We start from the raw sequence: 18,311 nt of genomic DNA on the forward strand, positions 1-18,311 counted from the left end.
TCTAATATCAAACAATACCACACTAATATGCTAAATTCAAGAGCAAGTAATATTAAGCTCATTTCTGAAATCCTACAGTACTTTTATACTTTCATTCTGCATATCTTCATTGCACCATTGTTTAAAATACTTAAGAGACACACTGTTGTTCTTCCAGTTTTTCTAACAGGAACATTACAAACCCACTTTCTTCCTCCTCAAAGAACCTTTGCTATATACAGTACATGACACAATGCTGCCCTCTAGTGATCGACAATTCTCTGACACATTAAATGAACATCATTTTCTTTTGACTATGTTTTATTTGAAAAACGACGAGTGGGTTCATGTGCAAAAATGATGGAACATATTCCCCTGCATCTTTCCAAATGAGTCCTAAAGTGGAAATTGCACTATGTGCCCTTTACATCTTAAGAATATAAATGAGACATATACAATAATTGTCCTTGTATTATAAGCTAGGATTATCTTTCTACTATGTACTTGTATATACTGTACAAGTAAGAGACACACACACACACACACACAAACACACACACACACACACACACACACACACAAGCACACTTTGAGTCCATGTCCTTGTCTATCTCAGCCACATTTATGGAGATGAATTCCCCAACTGATATTTTGACACATTTATTTTACCATCTACTTTGCAGTGGTCAATAAAATGAATATTTTGTAGAGGCTGAAAGTTTATCCTTGACCTTTTGTACTTTTTTTCAAATGAGAAGACAGCATTCAATTCGGTAGTTCGGTATTTTTTGATAAAGTTTGAGGTGCTGGCCAACTGCTGCTGCTATTTCCATTCCAATCGTTGTCTAAATATTACATTATTGCTAACATAACCTCTTGGACTCTCTGTTTTCTTTTGTCCTGCTTTTTAATTGCAATACATAAAAAAAAATAAAAAAATGACAGGAATATTTTGATGTCTTTTGTATTTGTTTCTCTGAGCTTGATAGAGGATATAAACAAACACCAGGAGGCGCCAACACATCACTGCATCCTACATGGCTGTCTTACTGGGGTTGTCAGGGTCAAAGGTCATGATCTCCATGTGGATAAGACCTGATTGGATAAAAAAAAGGAAAGCAGTATTAAAAATATAAAGTGTCCAATCACGCCAAGTATTGGTCATTTCTGATATACTGGGATATACACATTAATTGAAATAATTTATTCTCAGTTTTGTCACAATTGTAAAACTCCCCATTCTAACAATCACTTCTGCGCAGCCATACTTACTCTTCCACTCCCCGACGGCGAGCTCCAGGCTCTCGAAGGAGTCGTCATAAGGCTCAGAGTCTGGCTCGCTCTCTGGGTCATGATAGTCAGCCAGGAAAGGATGCGACAGTCCCTGCTCAGCTGTCAGCCTCGTCTCTGGGTCCAGCAGTAACATCTTCTCCAGCAGGTCCACGGCTGGAAGCATCGAGACAGAAAACACATTTTCAATGTTTGATTTCATTTTCAACAACTGTTACTCTGGCTTTTTGACTTTGTTTCCTGTTAAATCTCCTCTTTGTTATAAATTTATAGCAGTGAAAAATTATGGGGTGGGTACACTTTATCATATGCAAGACTTTTTGGGGCATGATGGTACACCTTGGCAGACAAAATGTGGCAAAGACATGCAAAGAGATTTGCAGTTAAATTGAAATATTTTCCCGTAAAAAGTCAACAAGTAGAGGCAGTTCAGAGCACCATTTTCGTCCATGGACAGAAACACCTCCTTGAAGTTTTTCTTCCTTTGTGGAGGAAGTCCTTGCACATATGATTGCGCCTGGAAAACAGTTAAGATGTTTACATTTTATTCCAAAGCATGAGTTCAGGAAGCAGAAAAGAACATGACACAACTGGGCAAAATAAAACGTGCAATTTTTCGCTGATATTTGGAAAGTTGGCTTAAATTCTTAGCATGAATGACGAGACCAAACTTACATCTTTACTCTGCATCTTCTGAACCAGGGAGGAGTCGGGTGTTCCTGTCAGACGGAGGATCTTCTTCAGCTGATCAATACCTGAACAGGCTGGTTAAGCAACTCGCAAGAGACATATCAATTAACAAAGAGTGGTCAGAATTAAGAAGTATCATTTTATTTGGCCATCCTTTTCTGGTAAATGCCCATTTTTTTTTTATCTCCACACCTCTTGTTTGTGATGCAAGTTACCAAGCCTGAGCTGAGATGAACCTGATGATGAAATCATCAAGTCATTTTCTTACACAAAACATTATACAGCTGTTTACAGTCTGAGTGGTGCTTCTCGCGATGAGTAAACGGACCTGTGTGTGTGTGTTAAAATCCGTAGCACTCCTTTACTCCTTTAAGCCTTGCAATGCCGCACCAAAACGTTCTATATTTCAAACATTAAAAATGCATGGGAAGGCATGAGATTTTTGAGCACACACGGTTTTATTACAACGCAGCGGGCTGAATGTGTGAGGATACTGTCGTGTCCTGGGAAAAGCACCTGGCCAGTAATCATCTCAGCCAGGATACAGGCGGCTGACCAGACATCCACTGTGGGGGAGAGAATTTTAATAATAAAAATGCAATACTTTGACATGGCATATTGCAATATATCTCTTCCATTTTTTAACAAACTGAAAATTACTATTTGTATTGAAGGAAGGTCGCGTTATTACCTGTCTGACTGTAGTGCATCCAGTTGAATATGACCTCTGGTGCTCTGTACCAGCGCGTCACGACATAACCAGTCATTTCACTCTCTGTCTGTCTTGCCAGGCCAAAATCCAGGATCTGAGAATAGTTACAGTTAGGTTCACCACTCAGATGTCCGTTTAGCTTTGAATTCTTGTTGCATTTGCTGTATTTCAGTTCACTTCTGTTGACTGTACATTAAGTCATGGATAAAAGGGTGAGTTAAATGTCTCAAAAGCAAAATGTAAGTTACAAGATGTTTTTATGTGTAAAGCTGAACAATCGGGTATGCAGCTTTTTTTGTTTTGATCCTTTTTTTCCAACTCACCTTTAATTCACAGTTCTCGTTCACAGCAAGGTTACCGGGCTTTAGATCCTAAAATCAAACCACATGAGGTTTCTTAATGGCACAAAGCCTATTATGACTTGTACTAAATACACTGTGAAATAGTTAAAACAATAGTTTGGACATTTTGAGAAATACGCTCATTTGCTTTTTTTTGCTGAGAGTTAGACGAAAAGAATCGTATCACTCTGATGTCTGTACGCTAAATATGAACTCCAAAGCCTCCACAACCACTCAACACATATTCAGTGGTGAACATTGTGGTTAACAAGCAGAAAGCCTAACTCTGAACAAAACCCAAGTGATTCCTGAATGTGGGCTTAACGATGGCTAACATTAGTAAACCAGCTGAGAACGCACAACATGTAGAAACATAAGACAAGTTCATGGGAGACACATTTCTCCTCTATTGGCACTCCTCCAGCACCCCTCGCCGAGCTCGTTTGTGCCCCGAACGCACAGATTTTTAATTCATTTAATTAACTTTAATATTAAATCTCCATCAAACTCCCGGTAAGGCAGTGAAACTGGGACTCATAACTGTAACGTAATTACAGAATATATACAAGTAGACATATGGTGTAGTGTAGAGCAAGACAGCAAACAAGCGTATTTCCCAAAATGTCCAACTCAAGTAAACACACATTTATTACGAGTGGGACACATGGGCTACAGCAAGTGGTGTATTAAAAAAAAAATACCAACCCGATGAATGATCCCTGCAGAATGAATATACTGTAACGAAGGAGAACATATATTTAAGAAGCATACAGAGGCATGCTGCACATACACCAAGTTAGCAGACCCTCGTGCTCATGGCTCTCTAAATGGCAAGGTGTGGACTTGTGTGGACTTGTAAAAAGCGCAGAGGATTGTGTAAAGGACACATACTGTCTGTGCATGGCATTTGTAGTTCCTAAACTGAAAGCATTATACTGAATATGTGTACTTAAAGGGAGAGCGGACTGAGATAAAAGGTGAGAGGTCAAGCTGCTTCCTTGTACTTCCGTTGACAACAAATGAATATCTAAAATGATGTATTCTGCAGTGTGTCACCAGAATAATTAAATTCCTCAGTGTTCTGTTGATACGTTTTATTTAAATCAATGCAGTTAATCTTAATTCACAGAGGCGGATTTAAAACTAAAGCACCGATCAACCACAAACTATTTCTTGCTTCCAAACACATTCAGCCTCAGGCAAAAGCTGGTCGAGGAACTGCTCACAGCCCAAGAGCCACCCAAAGTCCTCAAGCCACAGAAGCCACCAGAGAGCCCAAAATAGCATAAATAAATATGTGAAATATCCGAAGTGAATTTTATTTTACATACTTAAAACAGTTATTTAGATCTGCATTGATTTTGCTGTAACAAGCTGTAAATACGCTCGTCTGTCTGTCTCCTTAGCTGCTGAATGCTCCACTGTGTTGACCAGGTAGTCGCTGACCTGTAGCGTACAGTGGGTTTATCAGAGATGCTAAAAAGTTCTACAAAGCTGTGGGGAACTGTAGAGTCGGGTTTGTCTGTCCACTGTTAATATAAACATTTCGATTAGAGGAGCTTTGATTAATATTATCTAATGTTATTTATTTATTTTATTTATTTATTTACTTTTTACCTTTTTTGCCTTTCATGGTAGCTTGTTGTGTTGCTGACAAATTTTACTTCGGCCCCCAAAAGGGCTTAGACAAGCCCTTGGCCCACACAATATTTAGTGTATCAGGCAAAGAATGAATTGTGATATGGAAAATGTTATAGGGAAAATGCATTGATAAATAGTTGCATTAATAAAAAAAAAAGTTTTAAAGAATTCTGTTTCTTATTTTCATGGAAAGAAGCTCAAAGTGCAAATGTGTAGAGCAAAGTGTTCAGTTTTGTGGCCCAAAGATTGCATCTCTGCTCTTTGCAACTTCTGGAGTTTCGTTGTTTATAGTATTTAAAGAGAACGCTCTAGACCTGCTCTGTATGGAAAGTGACATGAGATAACTTGTTAACTTGTTGCTATATAAATACAATTGAATTGAATTGAAATTGAAATTTTAGGTAAATAAATAAATACACACTCACCTTGAGTCCCTTTAGAAGCTGGTAGAACAGGTATGTGATGATGCGATCGGTTAAACTCCGCCTCTTCATAATGTTGCCCAGGTCCTGGGCTACAAATGGCATTACCATATAACTATAGAGAAAGGGGAGAAGAGTGAGGGAGACAAGCAGTGAAAGAGAAGGAAATCATAGACAAAATCAACAAATTTGTAAGGGACATAAAATGGGCCTAAATACTGTAGGTGGCAAGAGCCCAGTGAGGAAATACAACTGCGTAAACCAACCAAAACAACCACGAAAAAGCTTGCTCTCACACAGCCTTGCTTGAACTTTTCATACGTGCACACACAGGCTCTCAACAAGCTGCGACAACTCGCAGAAGAATGTGGCTCCTGTATCCCAACTCACAAGGTTTGGAATTTTTCCGGCGTGGTGTCAGGTGTGAAAACGTCAAGGAGGCAGATCACCTTTAAGGGGAAACAGATTGAAGACATTAACATACAGTAATGTTTCTAAGGTACAGGTCAGGTGCTGTTGCTGTGCTGCATTTCCCAGAAGTTGCTTTTAAAGCTACCGTGCATCCACTGTCCTTTGATTTTCTTTGTTAGAGTTTGTTTCTCTATTTATTCTAAATACAAAAACAACACACAAGATACACAATGGATCTTAAGTCTTTTGTTGTCTCCGTACGGCAAAAGAATATTTCAAGTCAAACTCCTTGAATTTGGTGCCTTCCAAAGATTAGCGGAGTAAAAGGCGGTTATGTAAGTGTTTGTAGCTCCTCAGGGTTTTCAGGGAAAACACGGGACCCTGCGGGTTCCAACAATACACAACACGTCCAGCTGGTCAGGGAGGATTGATGAGATTGTGGGCTCTCGTTGACTGGTCAACAAAGTTTGCTTAACCTCCAAATAAGGATAAGGACTGAGCAAATACTCTGATATTACAGCTCATTGTATGACAGGGAGACTGAACAAAAAAATGCTGCTTTTGGCAGGCCATTGTACTGGATTGTATTAAATCAGTGGCGTTTTTCATATTATTGTGCCCAATAAAAAAAAAAAATCCATCTGTGCCCACTTTTTGTGCTTACATTGTCATGCTGTATGTGGCGGAGCAGCCGGAGTTCCCTGTACGCCCGTTTGGCGTGGATGAGAGACTGGAATGGGCGATACAGCTTCTTGATGGCCACCTTCTCCTTGGTCTTCTGGTCGATGGAAGAACTAAGTGGGATTAAAACACAGTGAAAAGGACATGACGCAGCGGGAGGATCAAGATTTTTTGATTCATTGGCCAATCACAATTTCCCACAGCCCACGGTGACGTTTTCAGATTGCTTTTTTCGTCACAGTATAACGGTCCGAAACCCAAAGACATTTAGAATTATATAAAACAATGTTTTTTTCCTTGATAATTGACATAAAAAATTGATCATGATGGTTGATTAATCGATTAATTGACTATCACTGTCCCATAGCCATGTATAAACTTCCATTCTATTTGCTTCCCATCAAGACTTTACAGTTCATTGAGAACAATTTGTTCAGGGATCTGTTCAAGAGAGAAACCTATAAGTAAGATCTGAAACAAATCATTCAAATTAGTGAAGTATTCAGGGCTAATGTCCCCTCTGTTATACACTGACCAGACATCATTTCAGCATTAGGATCTTGTCTGTCAGTGGCGTATCATTAAATGGAAGTCAGTCAGAGATATCTCGGATTCCTGCAGGCTGGGTTTCTCTATGCTGGCAGAGGAGATTCTTGTTGCACTGGAGGACCTGCATTGACTTGCTGGCCTGCCTCAGGCGGACAATAGTGCTTCTGTTAGCAGATGTCAGAGAGTAATCTAGGCCTCTTGGACTGCATGCAAGATAGTCCGGGATTGGAATGCAGCCTTGAGGCCTACATCAATGTAGACGCCCTATAGAGTTAGTAATTTGTGATGCCAAGCCTTTCAATATTGATAGTGAACAACAAAGGTGAGCACCTTTGACCATTTACAGAGCAGCATCACTCTATGATCACACGTTTGATCAGGTTTACCAGTGTTCCTGCTGCTATAGCCTAATAATCATTAAGGGGGGGGGGGGTTATTAAATACCTTCATGTTCTTTATTATTTTCATTTTCCTAAGTGACACTTTTTATGTCCAGTATTTTAATTACGGTCCTCAGACAACAAGTCAGGATTCAAATGTATTATAGGACTATCAAAAAATCTAACCCAAACTCTACGGCACTCTCCCCGGGTGAACTCACCAAACGGTCCCGTAAGCTCCGGAGCCGATCGACCGCAGCGCCGTGTATCTCTCCGGGACGTCCCACGTCGTCTTCTGGACCTCCAGCCTGTGAAAACCCGATGTGACGGGGGAATCCTTCACTGGAGGCTCCATGGCGCTGGTTTATTTCAATTTCCAGTCGGGTTTTTCCTCCAAGACGTGAAAAGGTTTTCAACCTGACAGGTGAGACGCAGCAGCGAGGTAAAGGCAGCGCAAGGGAACGCCCCCCGACCCCCCCACCCGCCGTTTATCCACAACCCAGTCACCTGGGTGTCATTCCCGCAACAACATCAGCTGTCAAAAAAATCTCTATATATATCAGCTGTCGATGACAAGAATATATTGAAATGATAGGAACTAATACAATAAGGGAATTCGATTGACTGTATGATGACGTATGTTATGATATATATATATATATATATATATATATATATATATATATATATATATGACCACATTCAGGCTACTAAATGAAGGACTGACGTCATATTTCTAATGAGTAAACTTGGACAAAAAAAACAACACATCCTGCCACGGAACATCCTGGACATTGACAGAAAGAACTGCAACACCTTTTCATGATTTGTACTGTATGTTTGGTCATATTTGGCTGTATGTTATATTTTATGTGTTTATGTGTGTGGCTGTTTCTACTGTGTCTTTGCTTTGTTAAAAAATTTAATGAAGTTTTCTTAAAAAGGAAGAAGTGAGGAGGCCCCACTTCAGTGAAAGTAGCAATACCACAGTGCAGAAATTGGGGGGTGGGGGTCCGCTGGCAGAAATGTAATATAATATTCATAAGTATGTTTCCGGTAGTGTATAATTACCTGACAATAACAATGGTGTTTCCGTTACCTTAGAACGAGCCCTTCATATCTACAGAGGGTTTCTGCAGTAGCACAGAACGGCTCCAGACAGGGCTTTGTCTTTTTGCACGGCTCTCCTACACGGTGGGGGTGGGTGGGGGTGTGGGGGGGGGGGGTCCTCATACAGCCTGATAATAAGGAATGGCAATAATCCAGCCTAGACGTGACAAATGCATGGACTAATTTTTCTGCATCTGTTTGAGACAGCATCTTCCTGATTTTTACAATGTTATGTGGGTGTTTGTTTCATGTGAGAGTTAAAGGACATGTCCTGATCAAGGACAACTCAGAGATTCCTCACGGTGGCGCTGGAGGCCAGGGCAATGGCATCTACAGGCACTATATCCTTAGATGCTGTGTTTCTGAGGTGCTCAGGGCCAAGAACACTAACGTCAGTTTAGTCTGAGTTTAACTTCAGATAACTGCAGGTCATCCATGGTCTTATGTACCTTAAGGCATGCTTGAAGGTAAGCCGACTGATTGGTTTCATCTGGCTTTCCACCACTGTTGCTGATGAGTGACTGGCTCATGGAGGAATAGCACTGAAAGTAGACTACATGTTAAATATATTTCAGTTTGTGGCAGATTTTTGTAGCATCAGATTAGATGAGCAGGAATTTACATTACACATTATCCTACATAGTGGCTTTACTTACTATATTTTGGGTCAATTATACCTCAGAGAGCTTGAACTCCCTGTTAGACATCTTATAAACAAACTGTTATAAATCCAATATCAGAAATCCAAATAGACTTATTTGGGATTTGGAAGGAATAGTGCTGCATAAAAAGCACTGACACTATCGCCCACAGTTATGGAACATATGAAAATCCATTGTTATTAACCGCTAAGGTCTCTGAGACCACAACTAGAAGTTGTTTTCTGTAGAGGACCTCTGAAACGTCATTGGTTCAAAATCATGTTCACAAGCAAGTGAGGAGAAGTCATGTGGTGTCAAGGTGATGACAAAATGTTATGTATGTTTTTTTGAGCTGTTTAAGAGGGCCTACGGTCTCCAGGAACCCAAGCAGAACATGGTTACATTTCTAACAATGTTCTAAGTCTGACTTCAACATTAAAGGAACTGAGAGAAACGTATCCAGTATTTTTTAGTTTACTTGGTCTACTTTCTTACACGACACCGGGTGTCAATGAGGCAGACAAACACAGGGAGGTGCTTTAAGGTCAAAGAACTAAAGACCTTACTTGATGATAGATAGATAGATAGATAGATAGATAGATAGATAGATAGAATGAAGAACATAACGGTAATGATCAGCTGTATGAACTTTAAACGTGCAATCTAATGCAATAATTGTCTAATATTTAATGACATTCATGTTTCTATCATTACATTCATGAATCAAGAGTGCCACTGGCAAACTGAAGCTTCAGTGTCAAGCCCGCAGAGGCACAGCAACATGTCGTGGTAGTATTTTCCAAAATAAAACCTTCATGTCGGCGCGCTTTTTGAGTCATGAAGGCACAAAAGTGAAGATAGAAATGAATGACGACAGAGACACAGGGAAATGCTAAAACAACCCAAACTTACCTGTCTTCTCTCAGTGTTGGGGACTATTTTGATACTTTTTTTGTGAGTCTTAAGAGTATTTTTTTTGTTTGTTAGTAAGAATAACAACACCACAGTGTATAAATACTTTCAATTCTTTTAAAAAAAAAAGATTACTTTTGGGCATTTTTACCATCATTGTATAGCGACAGCTGGAGAGAGAGACAGGAAATGTGTGTGTGAGAGAGAGAGGGGATTAATTATAGCAACAAGCATTCAAACGCAAAAGTATAGCCTAGTATAAAAAGTAAAAAAAAAAGTACTTAAGTATTGGTACCAAAGTGAGGGTACTCTTTATGCAGAATGGTCCATTTCAGAATAATAATAAAAAAAATGTACCTCGCGTATGTTGCAAAGAGGTATAAAATAGCATAACATTGAATATGTGTGTATTAATCTCAGCTATTACTACAGATGTAACTACTATTATCAGTCATATTTCCATTATTATTATAATTATAGCTGCTATGGCTACTGCTAGTGCTGCCATACATCTCTGCCTGTCTGTCTGCCTGTGTCTCTACGCCCCCCCCCCCCCCCCCCCCCCCCCACACACACACCTGGAGTCTGGTTCTGCTCGAGGTTTCTGCCTCTTAAAAGGATGCTTGCTCATGGTGGGAACTGTTGGGTCTCTGTAATAACATCATAAAGAGGCGGTCTAGACCTGCTCTATTTTGTAAAGTGTCATGAGATGACTTTTGTTGTGATTTGGCGCTATACAAATAAAATTGAATTGAATTGAAAATTGAAATTGACTTTTAATTTACAGGTTCTTGGACTTTACTTAACTGTTGCACCTTAATTTCTTATATATAGATTTAAATATATAGAGCTCAGATTTGAGGACTTTATTTTGAAGGCGCGGCCATCACGGTTCCGGGCCGCTTCCTGTCTGGCTGCGCGTGTCTTGCCTCGGCTGTCCGCTCACTCCGCCGCTCTCACTGTAGTTGTGGATACCTGCCTGTCCTGAGCGCGCGCGCTGCGGACCGACCGAACAACAGAGACCTGCCTCCGAGGACGACACACCCACGCTCACGCGTTCGGGACACGGAGTGAGAGCAGTCAGTTTCCCCAGCATTTGCGCGGTTATTGAGGGAGTTGGGGGGTGGGGGGGGGTGGGAGAACTTCACAGCACCGTGAAGTAGAGACCGGACCTCATCACGTACTTTCTGCCTGTCCGCGCGGATGCGAGGCTCTGTTTCTCTCGCCGACATGGACGGCTGATTCACCCGCTCCACTGACCGAACAGGTACGTTCAAGGCCATCGTTTGTGGAAATGAAATAAAAAATAAATACACCAGGCGCCCAATGGCAACTTTTCTTAAAAGTATCAGACCCTAAGATTGGCCTGGTCAGCTCGACACTTGCTAGCACCATGCATGTTGTTACATTCATAAGTCACAATGCAATTCATATCTTAAGTGTGTGTTTTATTAGTCTGAAATGGAGGCTAAGTTCTGCTCAGTGCTTTGTTTCTACATCCAAACAGCTGGATCAGTGATGTGCCTTGGATATTTATTATAGTCTGTTTGAATAACAGGTTTTATCAGTGTAATGCATAATATCCTACATGGCAGTGTACAAAACACACACACACACACACACACAAGCACACACTCAGACTAGAGGGCTCACTACAGTGGATATCCAGTAGCTGCAGACTGTGGTGAGCACTGGGCTTCAGGTCACACACACACACACACACACACACACACACACACACACACTCAGACTAGAGGGCTCACTACAGTGGATATCCAGTAGCTGCAGACTGTGGTGAGCACTGGGCTTCAGGTCACACACACACACACACACACACACACACACACACACACACACACACACCATGAGCACACACTCTTTTGTCAGCTGATGTAGGAATGTGTGTGAGCTGTGTGAGCCAAATGTCAAATGCCTTGCTCACCTGCTAGCATTCTGCCGGACATTCACAGCTGCCCGTTTATTGCCTCATTTGGAAAACAGAAGCGATCCGCTTTGACAGTGTCCACTGAACTTGGCAAGGGATGAGTGATGATCATGGACAATGTTTGTTTACCGCTGCCTGTGGTGGAATACTAGGAGGAACGAAACTGCTTTATCAGACCGTATGAACTGATGAAGTTGGCTCTCTTTCTTTATTTACAACATCAATCAAGGCGAAGCGCCACAGCCAGTTTTCGCCTCTCCCCAGACTTTGCAGAGAACAGATGAAAATGCTTCTGTCATAGAGGGAGTGTGTGTGTGTGTGTGTTTAGAGACAGCCATGTGCTATGATTGCAGCTATTCGGAAACGTGGTGAGGCTTGGTTTTCAGAGGATCCCCCTCCATCTGCGTGCTGCACCTGATGAGCCTGAAGTCAGAGAGCTCTTCAGTGTGTTCATGATTGTGTTAAAATGGCTAAAACAAAGGAAGATAGAGTTTAGTTAAGCAACTGGTTCCCCCTTTTTGAAAACAGCTGTTGAATTTAATCTTGCAAAACAAGAAACATCTTAGAAATTGACCAAAATCAAAGCCTCTCCACGTGTAATTTTCCCTCCAAACCTCCAAGTATCCTCGCAAATGTGTAAGAACAGTGTCAAATGTTTTAAGAGCACATTTCATATACAACGTTTGTGAAGATTCTTGTGGTTGTATAGCCCAACCCTGAACCTCAACGTCCTCTTTTCTCTGGGTCCCAGCATCCAGACAGTTTTGAATAGCTGGCCATCTGCTGGCTAAGGGTCTGTTCCAGAAGCACAATATCACATTACCCGCACTTGACTGTGGGGGATGAATGAGACGTGCGTGGTTATGGTGTGGTATTGTCAGAGACTGTAGCATGTAAAACAAAAACATTGTTCACAGGCCTCAGTCGAAATTCATTTGCGTGTGCAGCCCAAAACTGTCAAAAATACACCAATAATTGATACTGTTGGTTGATATTATATACTTATTTATTTGCCAACTGGTAAAATGGAATTACTTTCACCATAAAACTCAGCTTCTGTCTTCATAGCATTATCTTCAAGTCTCTTGTCTTTATGAAGGACCACAATGGAAATAAGTCTTAATGGTGTGGTCTTTTACATTTTGTAGATGTGTGTGATTTTATTTCTCCTTTCTCATAATGTCAGAAGAAACTGAACAGAAAAGTTACAGAGCTAACTGTTTTAGCATTAAGTTGTTGGCTATAATACTTGGACCTGTTACAAATGTTTATACAGTGAAGCTACGGTAGTATGCAGTACAGTGTACAGATGATTAACACACACCCCCTGGAGCACTCACTGCTCTCTGGACATACATTGGCACACCCATCTCATTATCATATAGGTGTTCAGAAAATGTGATGAGGAAAATAAGAAATGTTGCTTGGGGAAAATAGGAAATAGATTATTAAATGTGTGCCAATGCCAAAACAAATAGAAACTCTAAGGAGCAGGAAAATAATGAGCTAATGAAAGAGAAATAGAAGACTAAAATAAGATACATTTTATTTTATAATTAAATGAAATTGTTATGTAGATTTTCCAACTGATTGGAGGTTAAAGGAAAGGTATGAAGCTTTATATTTCATTATACACTCCATTGTAATGATTTAACTAACAGTATTATTTATTGATCTATTCAGTCATATTTTTGACGTCTCTGGTAACCTTTTACAACATTTTGTCATTTCCGAGGCTCCATATGACCAGGGATTTTCTGCCTCAAAATCCAAAAGAATATTGCCGCACAATTGCCATTCCTGCATGCAGAGCTTTTGAAATCAAACTGTGGGGGTGATTATTCTCATTAGGTGGCATACAGGAAGTGGTTAGGTTCCCATCCGGACCTCAAACCTCTCAGACACACACAGAGGAATGGGTCGAAGGCCACTTCAGCTGCAGCTGGTCATTGAAAAGCGAGGCTCTGCAGCTGAAACAACCATTTTCCAGCCCATTCTATGAGTACTAAAAGTAAGACTGCTGGGCATGTATGCAGCGAGGACGGGTATTATGATTTATAGGTGTCAAGTGTCAGGCACACTGTAGGTTAAGTTGTTTGCCTTTCAACCGCGTGATAACTGGAAATGAGTGGGAACCAAAAAGGCGAGAGGCGTGCTAATGCTTTTTTGAAATCAGACGCCAAGTGAACCCTCCTCAGCAGGCTTTCTCATCTGTTCATACTGTCACATACCGTAGTAGGTGTGTTAGATTTATTTTTTGCACTTTTGTCCAACAAGAATTTAGTCAGCTGGATGGTGTACTGTCAGGTCTTGTTAATGAATGACTGTGTTGGGGACTTGTTGGACGAGTCTGGTATGATTTCATTGCAATTATTAGCTTAACTCCTATAAGCGTCAGGAAGGCATCTTGGAAGGAATCCTGGAGTGTCAAGAGCCTGACCATGTTGATCTTAGGTGTGTAAGTGTATGAGAGAGAGAGAGAGAGAGGAATGTGCAAGCCAGATTTTGATGATAGAAGTATTTTGGGCGTTCCCCATATCGGTCACTGCAACAGCTGGTGGTCCCCCATGGTACATTCTTCTATGTGTGTGTGTGTGTGTGGACTGTGTTTGTGCTGTAATGGGGTGTGGGAGTGGAGATTCTGCAGAGAACACTTGCTGGGGCACCACTGTGGCCACAGGCATCCCTGAGAAGATAAGGAATTGTGCAAATCCTGAACCCATATTTTCCTCTTCCTCCACTTCAAGCCACTTCTTTATCATTTTACAAGTATAGTGGAAGTGCTTCACAAATGGTTTACCCTGGTTCAGATATGCTCACTATCTGCTGGGTAGATTGGATCCCAGGCCTCAATAAGCCCTCGAGGGGAGTTTGGCTGACGGATTAGCGGCCTAACAAATACTTCTTTTCATTAGCAGCCAGCGTCTATCCAATGTACTTAAATTGAAATCCCCTCGATGCTCTCATCCTATTAACCATACACACTCTAAAACAGAGGTATGAGTAGACTTTTGTCATGAAAAGCATCCAATGATGTATCATGACGCGTAATGGGCCCTCACCAGACCAGACGCATATCTTTGGATCCACCGTAAGCATACAAAACAGAAGTAGAATTTGTACGAAGTCGGCCTGAGCTAATGGTACGGTTACTAAAGTCAGTTAAGGCAGCACATCAATGGAGACACCCAGACACCCACCACATCACAGATCAGGGTTTATTCCTCAGCAGCGTTGCTTCTGGCTTGACCCCATGAGACACATTTGTCTGTGTTCACGTGGGAAGCTGTTGAGCGACTGCTGAGTGACTTGTTCCGGTTGGTCTGTCTACCCTGTCGACTTCATCCCAAGGCCCAGGAATTAACTTACCTGTAGCAGCAACAACAACGACGGCAGTGCAGGGGAATATGTCTATTTGCTTAACGTGTTTAAAGGTACACTTTGTTCACTTGGGGTATGTGGTTGTATTTTTGAAGTCATAAATGGTAGGGCTACAAACATTCAGTCCCTGCAAGGAGCTTCTGTACTCCAAAGGGTACCATTCCATTCGACTTTTTGTCTGACATTAGACTGGGGAAGTGATTCTCCTCTTTGTGCTTCTATCACATATTGACGGTACTGAGAGCAGCAATATGATGTCTAAGACGAGCGTCGCCAAGTTCAGGCAGATTTGGTGTTTTGGGATGCTTCTGCAAAGGTTTCTGAAATATACTGTATCTGCTATTTTATAAAGTAAGTTATAGTAGTTTAAAGTAACATAATGAAGGTCTCTTCCAGGTAGTTCTTTTAAATCCATAATATGTAAAGTTGAAGATCTGTCATTGGCTTCTGTGGTTACAACTTTTCAGTCCAGTACTCTTCCCTGTAAGAGGAGACTGTTACAGGTTCAAGATTAGGTACAACAGTAAGTTTACTTATTTACTTAAGTATTGTGGAAACTTGTGGAAACTTTTACAAGATGCTGTATGAGCTCCCACATTGCTTGTCCCTCACAGGTGCACATGAAGCTGAAAAGCCGGAGGAGTATACTGTCGTCCGGTCTACCCAGTTATGCCTCCCAACTAGAACTGCAGTGTACTTGATTAATCGATTATTCGATAGCCAGCTATTTTGATAGTCGATAAAAATCGTTTCAGTCATTTTTCAAGCAAGAATGCAAAACGTTTGCTGGTCCCAGCTTCTTAAATGTGAGGCTGTGCTGCCTTTCTTTGCTGTTTATGATAGTAAAGTCTTTGTGTTTTGGACTGTTGGTTGGACAAAAGAAGCTATTTGAAGGCTTCACTTTGGGCTCTGGGTTTCACTTTGGAAATTGTGATGAGCATTTTTCACAATTTCTATAGACTAAGCGATTCATCGTAACAATGATTGGAAGATTAATCGTTAGAATCGTTAGTTGCAGCCTTACTGCCAGCGTCACTTGAGAAAAAGGCAAATTGCAAATAAAAACAAGCTGTTGCACGTAGAAGTGTTTCGACTAAAACATGAGGATTTTGATTTAAAAATGAGCAACATCCCAAATGACAAAAAAAAAAACCATGAAATTACATCAGCAAGATTAGTCACTGTAAGTAAGCATCTAATACAACAATATGGTCAAGATTAACCCTCAGTGTAATCCTTTTTGAAAATCTAATGTGCTTATATTAGGTCTGAAGAAGGCATGCCATATTAAACCCAGAGGGTGTGGTTTTTTTTATTGTTCTGAAGCAGCCCTCCACCCTGGGACAGTTGTATATGTGCCACCGCCCCTTGGCCTCAACCACAGCCACAGCCAGAGCCCCTGTTCCCTTACCCAGCTCCCTGGAGAGCCTCAGCCCAGCCTGCAGCCCAGCCTCTAGACAAAACCTTAAACCCCCAGCTGCCCTTTTCTATATCACTGCCTCAGGCCCTGTCAACAATAGAATCAGAATTTACACATTTACAGCGTAATCAGGGTCATTTATTGCAACAACTAAGAGAACTGGAATAAAATCTTGTTAACGTGGAAGCTGCAATGTTTCAATGCCGATTTTACATTGGAAGCTCAGTGAAATGATGCTGCTGTTGAGGGAACTGAAACACCCTTGTGCACTATACTTCTGAATTGGTTGGAATCCCTTGCAATGGTAGTAAAATTTGCGTTTGGTACACCACTGATGACCTCGCTGATAGCGATCAGGTGCCGATTGACTGGTGAAACCGTAGTGCTAACCAAATGACCGACCATTTGTTCATCGTAATGTTTCACTTCTGTCTATATTTGAGGCCTTGCTGCATGGACTGCCAGACAGTTACATATGTGTGCCCAGTTGCCTGAAGCCAGAAACATAAACGCTGTTCCCCTAAGCTGACACCCAGCCACAGGCCCCTGGACAGTTGCCTTTTGACCCAATAGAGCTATGCTAGCCATTTGACTGTCTCACAGGTGGAGCATTCCCTTTCGTGAAAAGATGCCTCTGCATTTGTCTGTGGGGTTTATGGTGTGAGCTGTGGCTGTGGTGGTCCTGGCAACTGTCATTAGTGCTCTGAAATGTAATCCTGAAAGTGATACCCCCCACTGACATTTCATTTGTTTTAGTGTCCGGCTTGAATTAATTACCTGTGATAACAAGGGCTGAGAATCGCCAGTGGTCGATGAGTGATCAATATCTTTTGCACAATTCTCATGATAACATTCCGTGAAGTGATTTGGAATTGACTTGTTTGTACACACAGAAAGCAGGTCCAGAGGCTGTTGCTGAGTCAGCTGTTCTTCTCTTACAGTCTGCAGTGTTGGCTGCATTTACTTTGTGTTAAACGGTCACTGATATTAATGTTTTGTGACCCATGACTATTTGGATTATACAGAGAGTTGATTTAATGTTGAGTCCTATTTTTACCAATTGACATTGCACCAGTGAATTACATAATCAACTTTAATTACCTCTTGTACTGCATAGCTGCTGATGATCAAATATATTAACTCAAGCTTTCTGCCAGAAAGCCTAACCAAGTAGAAGAAGTTTTGATGCCTAAACCTATAAAATCATGTCCTGTGATTGACCCATCCATCCTCCCCAACCTGCTCCTAACTTGGACTATGTCTGTCTTTATACTTCGTCACCTGACTTCCTAAAGCCTTTCTGCCAGGCTTTCTGCCAGAAAACCGTTTGCCTGTCTGTCAGAAAGGCTTTCTGGCAGGAAGGCCTGAAGGCAAACCTCTCCTATGTGCTAGCTGCGCTGCTTCCAGTGTAGGACATCACTTTCATTCACCTGACTTTATTTAATGAATCTACTCTGGATTCTCACACTGTTTACACTGTGAAATCAGCTCACTTGGTACTTCAGATTCTTATGTTGTGATGTGAGTGTAAGTAAAATCCTCTTAAGTCTCCCGCTGATTAATGAAGTGCTGAGGGAAAGAAATAAGGTTGAAGATTAAGCCATAATACCTCCAGGGCAAGTTGCCGGCCGCACAGTATGAAGTCCACTCACTGTCGAGGGCAGATAAAGCTGGCTACTGATTAATTTAAAAGCAAACCCACATATAGGTTATTTTTGTTATGTCAAAATCAATCAATTGGGATACTGTTATCTGCATTTGTTCACTATCAAATCATAGGATGCAAGAACCAACATACAATTCACT

General features: G+C 41.2%; 1 protein-coding gene across 1 annotated transcript; it reads right to left on the minus strand.

The window, feature by feature from the left end:
* Positions 1 to 282: 282 nt before the first annotated feature.
* LOC139288610 (mitogen-activated protein kinase 14A) lies at positions 283 to 7,523 on the minus strand. Its single transcript, XM_070909937.1, has 12 exons — positions 7,318 to 7,523; positions 6,151 to 6,280; positions 5,466 to 5,524; positions 5,079 to 5,190; positions 3,718 to 3,747; positions 2,995 to 3,042; positions 2,651 to 2,765; positions 2,454 to 2,525; positions 1,945 to 2,024; positions 1,708 to 1,786; positions 1,252 to 1,425; positions 283 to 1,074 (listed from the first exon to the last, which is right to left on the minus strand). Exons 1-12 carry the CDS (start codon positions 7,449 to 7,451, stop codon positions 1,013 to 1,015), a joined length of 1,095 nt encoding a protein of 364 aa, XP_070766038.1. The 5' UTR covers positions 7,452 to 7,523; the 3' UTR covers positions 283 to 1,012.
* Positions 7,524 to 18,311: the final 10,788 nt, after the last annotated feature.

The sequence above is a fragment of the Enoplosus armatus genome, chromosome 8, assembly GCF_043641665.1.
Source record: "Enoplosus armatus isolate fEnoArm2 chromosome 8, fEnoArm2.hap1, whole genome shotgun sequence".
Classification (NCBI taxonomy): Eukaryota; Metazoa; Chordata; class Actinopteri; order Centrarchiformes; family Enoplosidae; genus Enoplosus; species Enoplosus armatus.

Bases quoted from the DNA above. Each gene is read 5' to 3' on its own strand.
- LOC139288610 (XM_070909937.1), bottom strand. From the start codon at position 7,451: ATGGAGCCTCCAGTGAAGGATTCCCCCGTCACATCGGGTTTTCACAGG. The intron at 3,043-3,717 runs GTTGGTATTTTT...GTTTGATTTTAG, and splicing joins CTGCAGGGATCATTCATCGG to GATCTAAAGCCCGGTAACCT. The intron at 1,426-1,707 runs GTGCTCTGAACT...CGATGCTTCCAG, and splicing joins TCTGTCCATGGACGAAAATG to CCGTGGACCTGCTGGAGAAG.